The sequence below is a fragment of the Artibeus jamaicensis genome, unplaced genomic scaffold, assembly GCF_021234435.1.
Source record: "Artibeus jamaicensis isolate MK-2021 breed Jamaican fruit bat unplaced genomic scaffold, CSHL_Jam_final contig_3176, whole genome shotgun sequence".
In the NCBI taxonomy this organism is placed as follows: domain Eukaryota; kingdom Metazoa; phylum Chordata; class Mammalia; order Chiroptera; family Phyllostomidae; genus Artibeus; species Artibeus jamaicensis.
In genome coordinates this window covers 5,472,603-5,489,749 of record NW_026521740.1, presented here as the reverse complement: position 1 = coordinate 5,489,749, position 17,147 = coordinate 5,472,603, and the positions used below count along the sequence as shown (strand labels likewise).

Here is a 17,147-nt window from a genome sequence, read left to right as displayed (position 1 = left end):
ATAAAGACACCAGAGTTCAAACCAGCTATTCTGTAATATTACTTTTTATTAAAAATGATCTTTCCTATAATCTCCAAATGATAGCTCACAAATATATAGAGATCTCTTATTTTTTAAAGTCATTTTTAAAACAGGTTTTACTTCTTTACTTTTAGAGAGAGAGGAAGAGAAGGAGAAAGAGAGGGAGAGAAACATCAATGTGTGGTTGCCTCTTACACTCCCCTCAGTGGGGACCTGGCCTGCAACCCAGGCATGTGCCCTGACTAGGAGTCGAATCAGTGACCTTGGGGTTTGCAGGCCAGCACTCAATCCACTGAGCCACACCAGCCAGGACCCGAATTCTCTTATTTTTTAAGCCACCATTTTCAAATGTCAGATTCCCAACTCTGTCCAAAATCCACTAGCTAAACCATCCTATCAGTTTCCCCTTTATTTCATTATGCCTTTTTTGTCATCTTTCTCTTCCCATGTACTCAAATTTGATTCAGCAAAGCTCAGGACTTATGCTTGAAAAGACAAGGTAGGTTGAGGGAGCAAAGAACACAAAGTCCTCTTTTGAATATAGGCTGAGGAGCAAAGAAGTACACTCACAGGTGAACAAGTCTTCTCCCAGTGTAAAGGTAAAGATCAAAATGAAATACAGCCACATTCAAGTGTACTTACAAACGTAGGGCTTTTTCCAATCTTGTCCTTGTCTTTTCCACCTTTGCCTGCATCCCACTTTTCTGCATTTACGTCGGCTTCACTCCATTCTGGCCAGATTGGGAATTTCCTCTTCCTCTGTTCAATAGAACTAGCTTGTGTGTTACTACCAAAAGAGTACTGACTGGAAACAGAGTAGGAGGGGGGAGGTTAGTTTTAATTACGCCTCGGAGGTAAAATGTTAGATTAATTGCATGACATAAATTTAATTCCCTTGTTAGCAGTCATGTGAAGTACATTTTTCACTATAATAGTACGTGCAGCCAGGTAGCTTCCATGTGCTGGCATTCTAAAGACTGAAATATCTAAAGCAGACTATTCCATAAATAAATTTTGAACATTCATCCCTACTTACTAAGGCAGGACATTCATCACAAACATATAAGATGTCATACAGGGAAATATTTATACACAATTCCCACTTAAAGAAAATCCTTTATGTGTAGAATACTAATAGCTTTATGAACATCAGTGGAAACTTAATTTTGATTTTTCCCAGTATAAAAGTGCTGTGTGATCATTACTGAAAAAGAAAATTTAAAACTGCAAATCAGATAAATAAGAAAGGTACACCCAACCCATTCTAGAGACCACATTAACAACTGTGCATTCTCTCAGACTAATACATGAGAATACACATATCTTCTTTAAAAAAATAATGTCATTCATCATCTTCATAAAGACTGCTTTTATCCGCTTATAAGTATATGTTAATAGTTTCCATGTCAAGAAGTATGTCATATTACCTAAATATGAATTTAATGATTGTACAATATGTCATTATATGAATATACTGCCTTTCATTCAACTAAGTTTCTATTTTAGAAATGTGAGGGTCTGATTTAAATTTTTTTTCACTGTTAAAAACAATACTGTAATGGCTACTTTATTGCTACATGTTTGCATGCATTATTAATTATTTCCTTAGGATAGCTTCTAATAAATAGACTTACTCTACTGAAATATATGCATATTTAAAGTTTGTGATATATTTTGGCCAATTTTCTACAGAAAAGTTGGACTTGTGTTATACTCTCATTATTAGTACATTACAGTTTTGTATCTTTAAACCTTGACTTTTTATTTTTAGGAATTTTAAAGTCTATACTAGGCAAGTTTTTATTGCACATGAGGTTAGACCCCTGCTCTGCACCCTGAGGTAAGCAATAAACAAACCAGACTAAATTCTCACCATATGTAGTTCATACTCTAGTGGGTAGAAACAAAACAAACAACATAAATTAAGTAAAATATATAACATTTAAAAGTGAGAAATGTTTAGGGAAGTATAAAACAGGAGAAGGGAACTGAAGAATTCAGTGCACAATTTTTAATACAGTGTTCAGGAAAGTGCTATGCAATGGGGAAATATTTAAGTAAATACACACACACACACAAAAAAACCCCAAAGGATCAAATTCCATGGGTATCTGTGAAAAGGATGTTCTAGACACAAGAAACAGCAAGTGTAAACAGCAAGGAAGACAGATTCAGACAGCATCCTGGTTTATTTGAAGAACAATAACGAGGTCAGCATAGCTGAAGGGGGGATGGAGGGAGAAGATTTCAAAGAGGGAGCAGGAAATCCAAAAAGTGGACAGGTGACCTAAGCTAAAGCAATGACATGGGTGTCCAGTCTGAATGTATGGGAAGCCAACACAGGGTTTTGAGCAGATGTGTGACATGACATGACTAAAATTTTATAATCATTTTTGATGCCATGTTAGGAAGAGTCTAAAGAAGAAAGAGAGATAATTTAGAAAGCTTTGAAATAACAGGTGAGAGCTAGCGGTGGTTTGGGTCAGTTGGTAAGAGGAGAGGTGGCAAGAAATGCTCCCTGGCATATACATTTAAGGTAGAGTGAGCAGGCCGAGTTGATGTGTCCGGATACACAGAGAGTGTGGGACGGGCCCACACTGAAGTGGAGAAGAAAGCAGCATTTCACTTCTGAATGGGTCGTGTGTAGATGTTTATCTCACACCCATGAAGATGGTGAAGAGGTAATTATAGAATTCTGATGTTTAAATTAAAAGTGCATATTTAAGTCATCAGCATTTGGATGATATCTACAGTCTTAAAATGGAATGAAATTGTGAAGAAAATGACTGTATATAAGGAAGAGGCACTCCCCGAGACACTATTCATAATACGTAACAGCTGGTATGGAATGAGCATTGACCAATCTACATGGACCCTGGTCACAAGACTGGGTCACGTCTTTAAAGCTCCCAGCTAAGCCAGATGTTTATTCTTTAATGTAAGTAGTGGGTCTGGTGTGTGAGGTGCTCAGGGTTGGTCAGGACCCAGGGCGGGAAGCAGAAAAGTCTGGGGCTCAGGGCTAATGGTAAGGTTATTATTAATATAAACATATCTCAGTATTATAACAATCAGTACAGCTGTATATCTGCCCTGGTGTTTTATGTTAAGAGTCAGAGAGAGTCGGAAGAAAACTGAGAAAAGCAGTCAGTTTTGTAAACAAAATAACGTCCCCCTCTCCTGAAATACAGCCAAGTCCTAATCCCCAATCACAGTGGATAGATTGCCCTCCGTGGCAAAAGAGACTTTGCAGATATTTTTAAGTAGTGGGGTGACTACCCTGGATTATTTGGGCGGGAGCCATGTAATCCCAAGTGTCCTCAAAAGTGGAAGAAAGAGACAATAGCAGTGAGCAGGAGACGCGGCTCCTGAGGAATGCAGGGAAAAGTCCAAACCAGCTGGTTGTGACCACAGAGGAACCAGGCCCCAGCCAAGGAAGGTGGACCCCTCTCAGAGGCTGGAAAAGAGTCTTCCCTGAGCCTCTCCGTAAAGGAATGCGGCCCTCCTGACACCTTGGTGTCAGCTCAGTCAGACCAATTTTATTTTGTATTGTTCTGTTGAAGGCTAAGTTACGTATTTATTTTATTTTAATTTCTTTATTGAATTTATGGGTGTGGCATTGGTTAATAAAATCATATAGGTTTTGGGTATACGGTTTTACAAGGCATCATTTGTATATCATATTGTGTGTTTATTGCCCCCAGGTCAGTGAGCTTCATTTGGGACTTCTGACCTTTACAAGTACAAAATCATAAACTCGCATTGTTTTTAGTCATGGTGTGTGTGGTATTAGGTGACAGCAGCACCAACAAGCTGTGAAGCGGAAAACAAAACAGAGGGTGATGCCCTGGGAGTCTAGTAAAGCCATATTTTTTTTCAAAAATGAGCAACTGGTCTAAATGCTAATGTCACCCTCTAGAGTCAGAGGAGGGAAGAATTTTCCTGAACACCCTATTTTATATAGCAGCCCTCACCTGTCTGCACCCTTTTATATTGCTTCGTTTCTACAGCACTTGATGATTCTCTCATTCCTATTTAGGTATTAATGTGTTTCCGCAGGTAGGGTCTGTGCTGTGTACCCTGGTAGGAACATGGGTTGTTTTAGTTTACTCCCTCCACCTCCAACACCAGGAAGAGTGTCTGGACAGCATAGGCAATCTCTCTGTCATCTATTTAAATAAAATAAAAGACTCAATGACCTCCTATTTCTACCATTTCTAATTAATACTGTTTTCAAATTTTCACCTATGGGCAGAGACTGAACAGATGCTCACCAACTCTGTTTCCCAGTTTCTCCATTTCCCATACTCCTTTAGGTGGTGTTTTAGAGAATAGCACATGGGGAGGGGTGTTGTATCCCACCTGTAGTCTCAAAAACATTCTGTGAGATGCTTCCTCACTATCTTCTGGCTTAATCCTCATGAGAAGACCTTAGAAAAGGTAATATCATGAGATGGAAGAAGCAAAGAATGCATATCCATCATTTTAATGCACCAATAAATTCCTAGTCACTTGCTGGTATGAATAAGAAATACCCTTTTTTGTTTAAGGTCACTGAGATCTGGAGGTTGTTTGACACCCTGAAGCCAGCGTTGATTACTTCCTACTTGATATTCTGATATTGTAGCTTGCACTGAAATCCTGCATTGACTAATTGAAAGGATGTAATTACATTATTAGGATTTGGATTTCTTCCTTTGCATCTTTAATCATTTGAAAACATATACCCCCTTACATTACTTACAGATTATTTTTCTTTTATTTCAAATGTGACACTTCATTCTCTCATTGTGCCTTCTGCCTACCTTTTGTATATGCCTGTGTTTTAGGACTTTTATTATGAGCTCATCCTTAAGAGGGTTTTATTTCCCTCCAATCCCCTTCCTCTAAGGCAATCCTGTGTTAAAAGAATATTTTTCATTGTAATATTGAATATCCTTCTTTCAGAGATCCCAAATAAGGAAGACATCTAGGAACCCATAGGTGCTTTAAAATCAGATCTCACACCTATTTAAGTCTCATCCCAAGAGTTTCCATTTCTCAAGCAAGATTTTTTTTTCAGCCAGATATCAGGTGGAGAAAAGCTACCTTTCTTATTATCTTTCTGTGTTTGGATGTTTTTTTCTCATTCATCTTTTTAAAGAGAATTAAACTATTGGAAAACTATGCCTGTATCTAAGGTTCCTGGAACCCTCCCTTTCCTCATTTGTGTTCAAAACCTTGACCAAAAATGTTTAAAAAAGACTCCACTTTCATAAAACCGATAAGCCTTCCCCAGAGAAGCAGCAGCTTTGGCTCAGACCCATGACATTCTGACCTGAGTTCCCTCCTCATTTCTGCATTCTGGAGATTTTTTTCTTTATGTTAGGCATTACTAGGTATTGTTATTTTGAAAAAATCTTAATCTACCACCTCAGTGAAGAAAGTCTAAGAATATGCATATTGTAAAAGATTGTTCCTAAGTAGCATGTGAGAAAATATGACAAAATAATGACTGTAATAGTTTTAATGTGTAAGGGGAATTTTTTCATAATGCCAATGAAAAATCAAAGCATAACAGTACATCATGATATCTCTATTTTATCAAGTGCTGGTGTAATAGATAAAAATAAATTGGTGGTTTTGTATCCATCCAAACCATGATGAGATTACTTCATTCAGAAAGCTCAAATTAAAGCTATTTTAGGAAAAGGAAGATCTAATTCCTTTAAAAATAAGGACCCTGCTGAGATTATATTTTGCTTTCCCCTTCACTCTGTCAAGTGTAAGTAAATGATCTCTCTCCCTCCCTAAAGCTGTTAAGCTTTATCCCTAATTGGCCTACTTTCCTTTTAACTTGTCAAATTTGTTTCCATCTGTATTGAAGATCACTTAAAAAGACTCTCACTACAAGGCAGGATAGGAAGATGCCAGGAAAATTCCTTGGCAGGTGGAGTGGGGAAACTGAGACACATAACTGATTCAATCTGGCTTCATCCAGCAGCCTGACTCCTCTGCCTCCTTCTCCCTCACAGGACCATTTTCTTAAGCATGAAGCCCTCAGGACAATGAGGTTCTGATCAGCATCAAATAATCTTAGGAACAAAGCCTCAGGTCTATACACCATAGAGACAGAGTTTTGATCAAATTGGAGATAACAGTCGGTTGTGTTTCAGGCCCCGAAAAGTAACAAAGCCAGATGAAGTGATGCCATTGCTGGCATCAGGACCAAATGCAATGATGCAGTGATCAATGGTCCCCTACCCTAGAGCCAACCAATCAGCATAGACCACAGCCCTGACCTTATCCTCTCGTTTTGATGAGTCAGCATATTAAGGAAGACACCTGGAAAGGTGATGACTATTCCACTGAGATCCTCCCCTGAGATCTCCTCTAAAATTCCTGCCTTTAGAAAATGTATAAAAACCCTTAAGACAAAGGACCCAGTGCACACTCTGTCTCTACAGCATACCCACCCTTTCTTCAGGTGTGTATCTTTGCTTTCTTTCTCCTAAACTCTAAGATTCCCTACAAGACTTACAACCAGGAAGGCAGCAGGTAGCAGCAGCTTGTCCCTGGCCAATCTATCTTCAAGGGCTCTTCTTTTGCCTCTGTAACTTGTCTCCTGAGGCCAGGTTAATTCTTCTGCCTCTGACTTTCTTTCTAAAAGGCCAAGGCAGCCCTCTGAGCAGTATGCTTGTGCTTAAACGTACTTTCTCTTTGCATGCTGAATAAACTTCCTCTTGCACTAGAGTTCTTGGCTTTGAATTCTTTGGGGGCTGAATTCAAGAACCAAGGGCTGACAACACTGGTAACAATTAGAGGTATCTTGTATCAGACCAATAGCTCACTATAGTGCTATACACACAATAATACAATGGGCAAATAAGCTCAATATCACATATACTGCAAACTTCAAATGAACTTGTATAAGTGTTGGAACTCTCAGTGCAGTATGCCTTTGAAGTTCACTGTCAGAGTATACCTACTGCTCTAATATAGTCAGGATCCTTTAAATATTTGAATCATATTGTCCCTGGTCTCATTAATTCTGAGAGCAAGATAATCTTTAAATACAAAGTACAAACTTTCAGTTATAAAATTTATAAGTCATAGGATGTAATGTACATCAAGCTGACTATAGTTAATAATATTGTATTATTTATTTGAAAGTTGCTAGGAGAGTAGATCTTAAAAGCTCTCATCACAAAAAAAATTCTAACTATATATGATGATGTATTTTGACTGCTTATTATGGTGATTATTTCACCACATACACAAATATCAAATCATTATGTTGTACACCTGAAACTAAGAAAGGTCAATGACTAATTATAAAAAGAACCAGTAGTTGTGAACTGGGGCGGGGGGGCTAGAATAGTGAGTGAAGTTCATAAGTAGTTACTAAGAATGGAATTTGAGTAGTGGCAGTCCAAGATTAAAAGTCTAGAATTATGTTTTGGAAAGGAAAGTGCATTTAACCTGTAAATGTCAGGACACCAGAAGTAGGCTTTGTGAGTGAGCAAGTGACTGGAGTTATTCAGGAGCGCCTAGCTCTGGACTCAGGCTGTGGTATAACAGGGAATGCATTGCTTTCCTGTGATTCTGTGAGGAACTAGGCTGTTCGAAAAAGAACAAATGGGGCCGGAGGTGGCCCTCCTCCACTGTGGGCGTGTTGTCAGGAATGGCACTTCCCATGTGGAAGAAAAGGCTCCAACATCCCAGTGTTAGGACTTGGGTGTGGGCAAAGGTTACATACAAACTCAGCCACCATTCCGGAAGTCCTTACTCTTGTATTGGAACAAAGTGCCAGAGGCTCCTATTGGTCCCCTAACTATTTAATAACCAAATTGTAGATAGGTCCTGGGGTTCTCAAAGAGAGGTCAGAGTTCAAAGAAGAGAGACATTCTTCAGGGAGCTCGAAAAAGCAGCTATTTGCCAACTAATAAAGAAGTATTTTGGTGTTGCAACAACTATCCTGCCCCTTTCAGTGGTGTATCCCAGCTGAATATCAGCGATTGGTAAGGAGCAAATCATCCTGGAAAGCCACCCAAATACACGGCAGAGAGCAGTGTGTATGAGTTCTAAATATCTATGAAATTTCAACAGAAAAATAGCTAACATTACAAAGCAAAAGAATAAAGAAAACCATGAAAAATAGCTAGTAAATATATCAAAAAAGAAAAGAGAAAGAAATTACTCTCCAAGATAAAATAAATGCTGTAGCCAACTTCAAAGGTATTTAAAATGAATATGTTTCAAATTACTTAAAAGATAAAGGAGAGAAGAGTTTTGCTTTGTAATAAGAACAGAAAGCTATGAAAGAAACCAAGAAAAAATAAGACCAATATGAGTAAAGAGACATTGGGAAATTTTAGTGATAAAATGTTCAGATGTAGAAAGACTAAAGAAAACTGAAAAAAAGGACTGGTGATTTAGAAGGTAGAATTTTGAAAATCAAGTGTTTGTTTTGGTAGCTAGAAAATGTAAAATAGACAAGTGAATAGACTGAAAAACTCTAATGTATGCCTGACACCCCAGAAAGATAAAGTGGTTAAATGTAGTATGGTGGGGGATGAAAAAAATTATCCAAGATGCAACTGCTGAAAAAATGTTTAGAACTGATGAAATGCATCGATTCAGGCTGGAAAAAGTACATCAAGCAATAACAAAGAATGAATGAGAGATGTAAACGTGATTTTAATATACTATGGTATGTGCAGGGATCAGAGTGTTCTTTGGTGGTAAAATGGGGGGCACTATGCCCAAAGTGAGGCTATTACAAGAAACTCCTTGCAATAAAAGGCATATAAACTGTTATGGAGGATAACTAGCTATTTTCTAGGTTGAACAATGAGAACAGGCATCACTAGGAAAATGGGATAGCATAAGAGGTGGTGCAAAGGCAAGAAACAGAATAACTGCAGAGAATTATGAGCTCTCAGGACTGCAAGGCATTTGGCATATACAAGGTGGGATTACAAGGTGGGAGGAATCAAGGCTGGACTGAAGCAGGAGGTGGACCAGACAGCTCTCCAACGGGGGCCCTGCTGAGCACATTGAACACTATTTTCTAGTTACTGTTGACTTTTCCCATTATACAAAGACAAACATTTTATTCTTGGATCTATAATATTCAACATTTACCCATAATGCACAACTGGTTTAAAATAGAAAGTTTGAGAAACACCGAACTTTCAATACAACTCAAAAATGAGCACAGTGATAATAGTTATGAACATTTTATTTAAGATAATATTTATCAGATCTGGAAGTTACATTCTTTTAGTTAAAATTATTATACCAAGATGTTGCTACTACATCAAAAAGCTATTTTTAAAAAGATAGTAGGTACCGGCAATTATATCCCACGTGGGATCTTATTTTTAAGGCAGGAGTTCTATCCACACCTGCAATATTTTATTCGCAGATGATATTTGTATATATTTTTTCAAATCTCATATTGCTATTTAGAAACAAAATGCAAAACTTAAGGAATAAACCTGAGAGATGTCCTATCCATCTCAGTTGGGGTGGCAAGGATTGGACTCACCTTCCCACCCGACGCAACCAAAGTCCTGAGCAACCCACATAAAATTGGTGTTCAAGGCTCAGAGGTCAGGTGGCGAACTACAGTGATTTCGGAGCTGAGGCAAACAACTGAGGTGAGCCCTACCACCCTAGGGGAGCGGGAGCGTTCGCCAGGCACATGCGCAGACTCCTTCAGTTTGAGAAGGCGAGACCACAGCCCCTAGAGTTTGCAGAACAGGGCACTAGGGGAAAGACCTTCACAGACGCTTTCAAGAAAAAAGAAAGGGAGCAAAACTTTATGCACACAAACACACACACTCTTACATATTCTTTAATTAGATTATTTTCACTGTGAAGAATATTAAAATTTCAATAAAACTAGGCTCTGAAATTTTGTCCTTATTTTCCTCAAGCGTGCTCTTCAGGGTAAGGACATAATTTTATTCATAGTGGGACACAGCTTTCTTAAGAAGTCTCAGCTAATACCCTGAAGTAATGAAAACATGAATAGAATTACAAAATTGATTTAATTTGGGTTATGGCCATTCTGAGCCACACTCATTAGAAATATTAAATATGTAAGGAAATAAACTGCAATCTTAAAAATATATAAAAAAATTAGAAATTGTTAGAGCTGGACTTTAATGTTGACCATTAATTTTCTTGGTTTTATTAGTATTATTTAACTGGGCATTTAACTTTAAAAGTTCAATATTATATTTTCATATATTGTGCTGGTGTGAACACAAAGATCAATAAGACTCAGTTTATATTCTCAAATAGCAAAATTAATAGGAATAAATACATACAATAACAAAGAATGCGAAGGCAAAAGTCAAAGGGGTTTAAACAATGTTGAAAACAAGTGCTTTATCAGCACAGAAGAGGCACAAAAATTTCTTCCAACTTTGAAAATCAAAGGATGGCTTTATGGAAAGGGAGGTCTTAAAACATGGACAGAATTGGGGGTTGGGCAAGAGAACTAAATGGAGGAGGGGAAGAGTTACCAAGGTAGAAAAGTCAGAGAATGTGAGTAGTATGGAAGTATTAGGTTGGGAGCTGAGGTTGGCTGGGGCCCTGACAGTTAATTTTGTCTCTTTCTCTTCTTTTTTTTCAAAGCAGGAATTGTGTATTAAGAAGATTACTAACAGTATTATACATAAAGTAATTTGGATAAGAAAAACCCTTGATGGAAGGCAAGAGAACTAGAATGCTTTCTCAGTGGTTCTACCTGGGATTGATAAAGGCCCAAACTAGAGAATGTCAAGGGAGACAATGAATGCTGAGCCAGGGTAGAGAAGCAATGAGAAGGGAAAATTGAAAGAGCACAGAAAAAAAATGGGGAAGAATGAGCAGAGGAGAGGGGAGGTCAAACCTTTAGACTTAAGGTGTCAGGGAAGTGCTAGTAAGATTCTCTAAAATGAACTCAGAAAACACAGAGGTGGGTAAAATTAGGTTTACAGTTGTAATACAATAATTAATAAACAATAATATAAGAATAAACTCGTGTTTCATGTACTCACAACTATAAACCTGTTTTTACCCACCCCGGAATATACATTTGGGAGAGAAAACGATGACCTCCATTTTGGACATATTTAATTTGGAGTAGATGAGCACATGCAAGTGAACTTGAGCTCAACTGCATGATAAGAACCACAGATGCTAACTTAGTCATCTTAACCAGGAATGACTGTTTCAGACAATTAAATGAGAGAAGAGGGGGGAAGACACACCACTGGAGAATGACTTAAGTTGAGGGACTGGAAGATAGAAACAAAATGGGGAGGGAGAGAGGAAGGAGAACTCCAGGAAAGGACGAGTGAGCAGGACTGATCTAGCTCGAGTGGCATGTGTTTCCTTGGAGGCAGCTGAACCCTCCTGAGAGACAGAAAGGAACGAGCAAACTGGAGCGGCTTCTGCTGCTCTGGTCCCGTGTAGGAAGCTGCTAGGATCTTCGGCTTCTGCCGTTTCCCAGGACAAGACACATCCAGCAGCAAAGCTGATGTTTATAAAAAGGAAGCAGAAAACATGGCAAAAATAATGCGTATCCATGATGACTTGAACCCAAATCCATGAAAGAAATAATAGGTCTGCAGGACCCGGAGCCTAATACCTGCACAGGTTCCAATTAGCCACTTTTTTTCTTTTTTCTTTTACTCAGCTCCAAGCTATTTTCCTCATAAACTTATTCTTTGCCTGTGGTGAAACCAGCCTGAATTCCCCCTGGACTTTGATCCAAGGTGGAGCAAACATGGTTTTGCCTCTAATTTCTAATTAATTCATTACAACACTATGCGGAAAGGGCCCTGTTGGCAGTGTGTGCGGTGCAGCCTTCACTTTTGAACTTGACCTTACCTGGTTAAAGTTTCATCGTGTTTTTGACTCATACCTGAGGCAAAACACTCCCAATTCTTCCTGCTTTCTCTCCTTTTGCCAGTGTATCCACAAGATTTGATGACCTGCAGCTGTTTTCATTAATTGCTGACTAATCTAGATACGTTTCCTCCCCTGGGATTCAATAGAATATCTTCCTAAGCAGTACTCCCCAGAAACAAATGCCGCCATGCTGCCGAAAGCAAAGGCAGGAGGAAGGAGCTCTGCCTTATCCTGACCTCTGAGAGTGTGGGAAGCTGGGGATGGAGGCCACGTGCCCCGGGCTGCAGAGTGAGAGTGAGGAAATGGGCGCAGAAAGGGCAGGTTGATCTTTTGTGGACTTGAACCGAAGTGACATGTAATTTTGACATTCATCGGGCCGGAAAGATGGGCTAAAGATAAGTACAGTATATTTGGACTGTTGCATTTTGACACCAGCAAAATATATATATATTTGTTTCCTCTAAGAATGTATTATATGGTAAGTCAGCCATACAAATTAGCACAGTTATAGCCCCAGAACCTGCAGTTAAGTAGCCTGGACCAACCCCGGTAGGGAATGTTATTAAAATTTCAAAGAACCTGGTTGGATACTGCTTGTGATAATATATACATATCTTCTTTCTCAAGGGTGAAAGTGAGAGATTAGTAATATTTCTATTATTTCCCTTTAACTTTTCACCTTATATAAATTATTAAAATTGTATCAAAGATGTATTTTAGTTCATCTTGGATACAGTGTTTAATAATTTTATCTCACAGTAAGTGGCACAAGCAGTTTATAGATTATTTAATCCCTTGATTTAAATAATCTGTCACCAGGAAATATTAAAGTCAATATATTTTGAAGTAATTACTATTGTCTGAGGCGATATTAATTTGCTCATTTAGAAGCATTAACAACAATGTTACTAGTTTCAAAGTTTAAATTTGATTATCTTTTTAAGTAATAATGAAGTACAAATTCTATGAGTTTATAAATTTAAATCTTTTCAATCTAACTTCTTTCTACTACTCTAAAAATGCTACTGAGTAAATTTGGAACCATTTTACCTCCAAAACTAAACCAACTAAAACCTGGGTGATTAAGAAAAAGAGATTTGACTGCCAGAGACGATTGATTCTTAAACTATGTCAAGTTTTAATGAATTATTAAACAAATGTTCAGATGAAGATAATGTCAAGAGAGAACTGATGGCAGAGCGTACTAAGACTAATGGAATAAACCATCCTCATTAATCAGGGCCTTTGGCTAGATTTTTATATTTAAAGATTGCGACATTTATGCCATGTCCTAACCCATGCCAAGTGTTGCCCTGCCTTTGGACGGCGACTGGCAGGGCCGCTTCCCTCTGCCTTTCGGTCTCTCTGCTTCTGAGTCAGGGCTTGATGGCCACGTTCCCACACCAGGTTTCCAGTTCAACTCAGTTAAATTACACACATTATTCAACACGCATTGTGCCAGGCCCCGAAGGGAATGCAAGAATACATAATGCAAAGCCTTTAGAACATTGTAGTTACACTGTATCTAAACTTTTTTATTTCCTGTTTTTTCAGGCATGGTGGCATCGTCGCCTAGACATTATAGCATGCTTTGCCACTTCGACTGAAGATCAGAAATCGGGCTTTTGTAGGCTGTGACCACAATCACCTTACAGACCTGCTCCACACCCACTCAGCCCCGCCCTTTAAAAATACTCTTCACTGTCATCCAGAGTTCCCAGAGCCAGGTGTCCCCCGTTATCTCAGGTTACCACTCATTTCTCACTAGCTTGATCCTTGATCCAGCATGAATTTCATGCCAAGAGTTTTCAAATTGTACCTCATAAATCGTCATTTTGATATTTAAAACCATCTGTGTTTCTCCATGACATGTAGTTCAAAGTTTTAAATATTTAACTGTGACCACATTCCCTCACTTATTATGGACCCAGTGTTATTAAAAAAAATCTGATAAAGTCACAAAAGTTTGAGGGGGGGGAAGCAGAGAAGAGAAGATAGAACAGGTTGGGTTGGGGGTGATTTTAATTACATGGCCTTTCATTTAAGGAAGAAAAAATTGAATGTCAAAATAGGAAAATGACATGTCCAATATCCCAATATTGGTTTCAGAGTGGAGTCTGTAAGAGAGATTTTATTCTTCCTGATACAGAGAAATAGAGAATAAGTAAAATAGAAATATGATAATCTGATGTTAAAAAAAGCCTCAGTTACCTGGCATAATTTTTCTTGGAGATTCAAAGTCATATTCACTAACAAATTTGGTCACAACTGGACATAGTCATTCTGCTTTCTTGGTTGTAACATCTCAGTTTTTTAACTCTGCCAACAGTGAATCAGATAAGAAGGGGAGGAAGAACTAGTCCTGAATCAAATTCGGAGGGAATGAAAACCAATCTGGGAAATTAAACTCACTTAATAAACAAATAGTTACTGGTTATTAGGTGCTATCCACCATGCTAGGCAGAAGCCAGACATGGTCCTGGTCCCCATTCAGACACACAATTTTAGGGAATAAAAGCTATAGGCTACAGAGGGTCTCTCTAGGGAGTAAGATTCTATGGACTGGCCCTTTTCGAGGCTCCGAAGATTCTTCCTTTCATTCCCAGGAATATGCATACAGGAAGTGTGTCTAGCACCATGTTGGATAGAGTTAGCTGGATGGATAAGCACAAGGTGCTGTAAAATGGCATACAGAAATGCACTTTGATCTCGAGGCCCCATGCTGGGTGACACTTAATTTACCTTTTATCTATGACTTAGAGGATAAACTTGATTTATGATAAATTTGACAATCTACTACAGAAAATCTAACGGTTTGATGTTTAATAATCAGTAGATTGTTTCTAGCAAAGCCTAGGTTTTGTGGAAGTATTTGCCTTTACTGTTCCATTCATAAATACGCACACACACACATATATAGATGTAATTCAACACAGATATTTTCTAGAAAAGAAATAACATTATCATCTCAAAAAGAAATAGGAAGTACAGACAAGGAAAGAGTTAGCCTCTTACCAGCAGGGACAGTATCAACCATCAGAGGACCAGGCCACATACTGTGTTACATGGCACCTGGTTTGATCAGTTTCTTATGGGAGTTAACAGTCTCATCTCTTTCAGGATACAAACTGTTTAAATAAAGTCAAAGATTTTCCCCAAGTTCCTTAAGAGTTATAAGCCTTTAAGGTGCATTAATTATAAATATTATTACTGTTTTTTAGGGAATTAAAAATTTTCTTGCAATCATGTTATAATCTCTTATTTAATCACTGTCATTCATTCATTAAATAACAATTTTGAGTGTTTACTATGTATCATTCAGGAATCACTGGAGGCAGGAAGGATTCAATACTTTAGAAAATGAAAAGTCCCTGCCTTCACGGAACTTACAGTCTACTAGGGTATCGCATAAATACACAAAATGTTTAAAAAGGGAAACATACACAGCATGTTACATGAGCCAAAATTTAATGAGGAAAAATAAAGCAGCAAAGAAAACAGGAAGTTTTTTAGTTTTCACAGAAAAGTGGGGGTTGTGATTTTAAACCAATTGGCCAAAGAAGTTGACATGTGAAAAAAATGGCATTTAGGTGAACAACTAAGGGAAGTAAGAGAGAAAATCTCATGGACGTCTGGGGGAAAGAGTTTTTCAGTGGAACGAACAGCAAGTACAAAGGCCCTGAGGTAGGCACAAGCCCCAGTGTTCTAGGGAGTGAAGAGGAAGCTGGTATGTGAAGGAGGGCAATGGAAAGTTAGACCAGTAACAGGGGTGATGTAAGAGTTAGAAGAGTAATCAAATGAATGAATGGATTATCAGCCAGGGAGCTGGAAGTCTGCTTATGAGAGAGGGTAGCACTAGGAACTAGAGAATGAGGAATTGTGGGTGTGGAGATGAGCATGGGACAGGAGTTCATGGAGGGAGAAATACTAGGGATCAGAACAGAAGTCCAACATGCGACATTTTAGGCAACAAGGGAGATGAAGAAGTAGGCATCCAAGATGTGAGAATCCAGTTAAAAAGAAGGTACCGGCTGCCTCCCGCACTCCCACTAACATAGGCAGGAGAACAGGAATGGCCCCTCCGAGGCAGCTTTGGAAGCTGGCACTCTCTCATAGCTAGAATAAATATTAGCAATTTTGTTGAGTTCAAATAGTAGCCCAGAGTCTGTGCTTTTAATGACTGGGTATTTCTAGTGGGGGGGGAGGGAGGAGACCAAAAGAAAATAATAATAAGGAACTACATATACTGACACCTCAGGATAGAGAGGCATATATAGTCTATGATCTTGGCTCTGTATAATTTCTTAGAGTGAAGATTAGTAACATGAACTACATATTTATATCGTTTTAAAATTTTAAACCCTTTTTGCGATTAAAGGTTTTTAGATGTTGGACTGGGGCAGATCCAAACTAGGAAATCACCTTTTAAAGTAAAAGATTCATTGCCTCCCTTCCGTCCCACCCTGCCCCTCTTGTGAAACCTCTCTGCGTGTGGGAGTGACCCTTGAAGGAGGGGAGGGGCGGGCAGAACGGGTACAGTTGGGAGCCAGAAGTGCAGCCCACCAGGGGCAGGCGAATCTAGGGGCTCTGGGAAGGAGGTGGGTGGAAGCGGGCAGGGAGGAGGAAGGGACGCAAGAATCTCCCGTCTGAGTTCCCACCGAAGATAAAGAAGCTGCGAGGAGGCCAGTAAACTCTCGCGCTGGCGGTTTGCTACAGTGAAGCAGCCCGCGTACTACTGGAAAGGCCAAGGGGTTAGGCTGGGGTGGGCTGAGCCAGCAGCGGTCCCTTACTCTTTAGATTTATCCGAGCTGTGTGCCGAGTTGATACGATGTACCTCTTTCTTCTTAGTTTGTTTGGAGGTCATGGCAAAGGCGACCCAGACTGGGCTCCCCTGGGACTGGGAAAAGTCTCCCGGACCCAGGCTCCGCGTCTGCCGTTGCCAGGAGACCGCGGCGCGCGCCTAGCAGACCTCAGGGCGGCTGGGAGACTGCAAGTGCGGGAGCAAACGCTGGTCCCTGCGTCCGAGTGCAACCCCACGGCTCGGGTGTCTGCGGAGGAATCCGGGTTTGACAGTAGGATTGACTGGCAGCTCTGATACATCGGAGTTCTACCGGGTCTATGCTGCCCTACTCGGACCTTTGGAACCGTGGACATATGTATGGACTCACTCTTGGATTTTCAGCTGTTTAAAGACAGATGTTATGCGAGGTTCCTTCTCCCCAGGTCTTCCCACCGCCGAA

The 17,147-nt window shown here is 39.4% G+C and overlaps 1 protein-coding gene across 1 annotated transcript in view; it reads right to left on the bottom strand.

The window, feature by feature from the left end:
- Positions 1-16,771, bottom strand: part of ADGB (androglobin) — a 126,318-nt gene extending 109,547 nt beyond the window's left edge. The window contains exons 1-2 of the mRNA XM_037144980.2: positions 16,698-16,771; positions 664-826 (exon numbers count right to left, since the gene is read on the bottom strand). Of these exons, the coding sequence (XP_037000875.2) occupies positions 664-826; positions 16,698-16,771 (237 nt within the window). The remainder of the gene's footprint in view (positions 1-663; positions 827-16,697) is intronic.
- Positions 16,772-17,147: the final 376 nt, after the last annotated feature.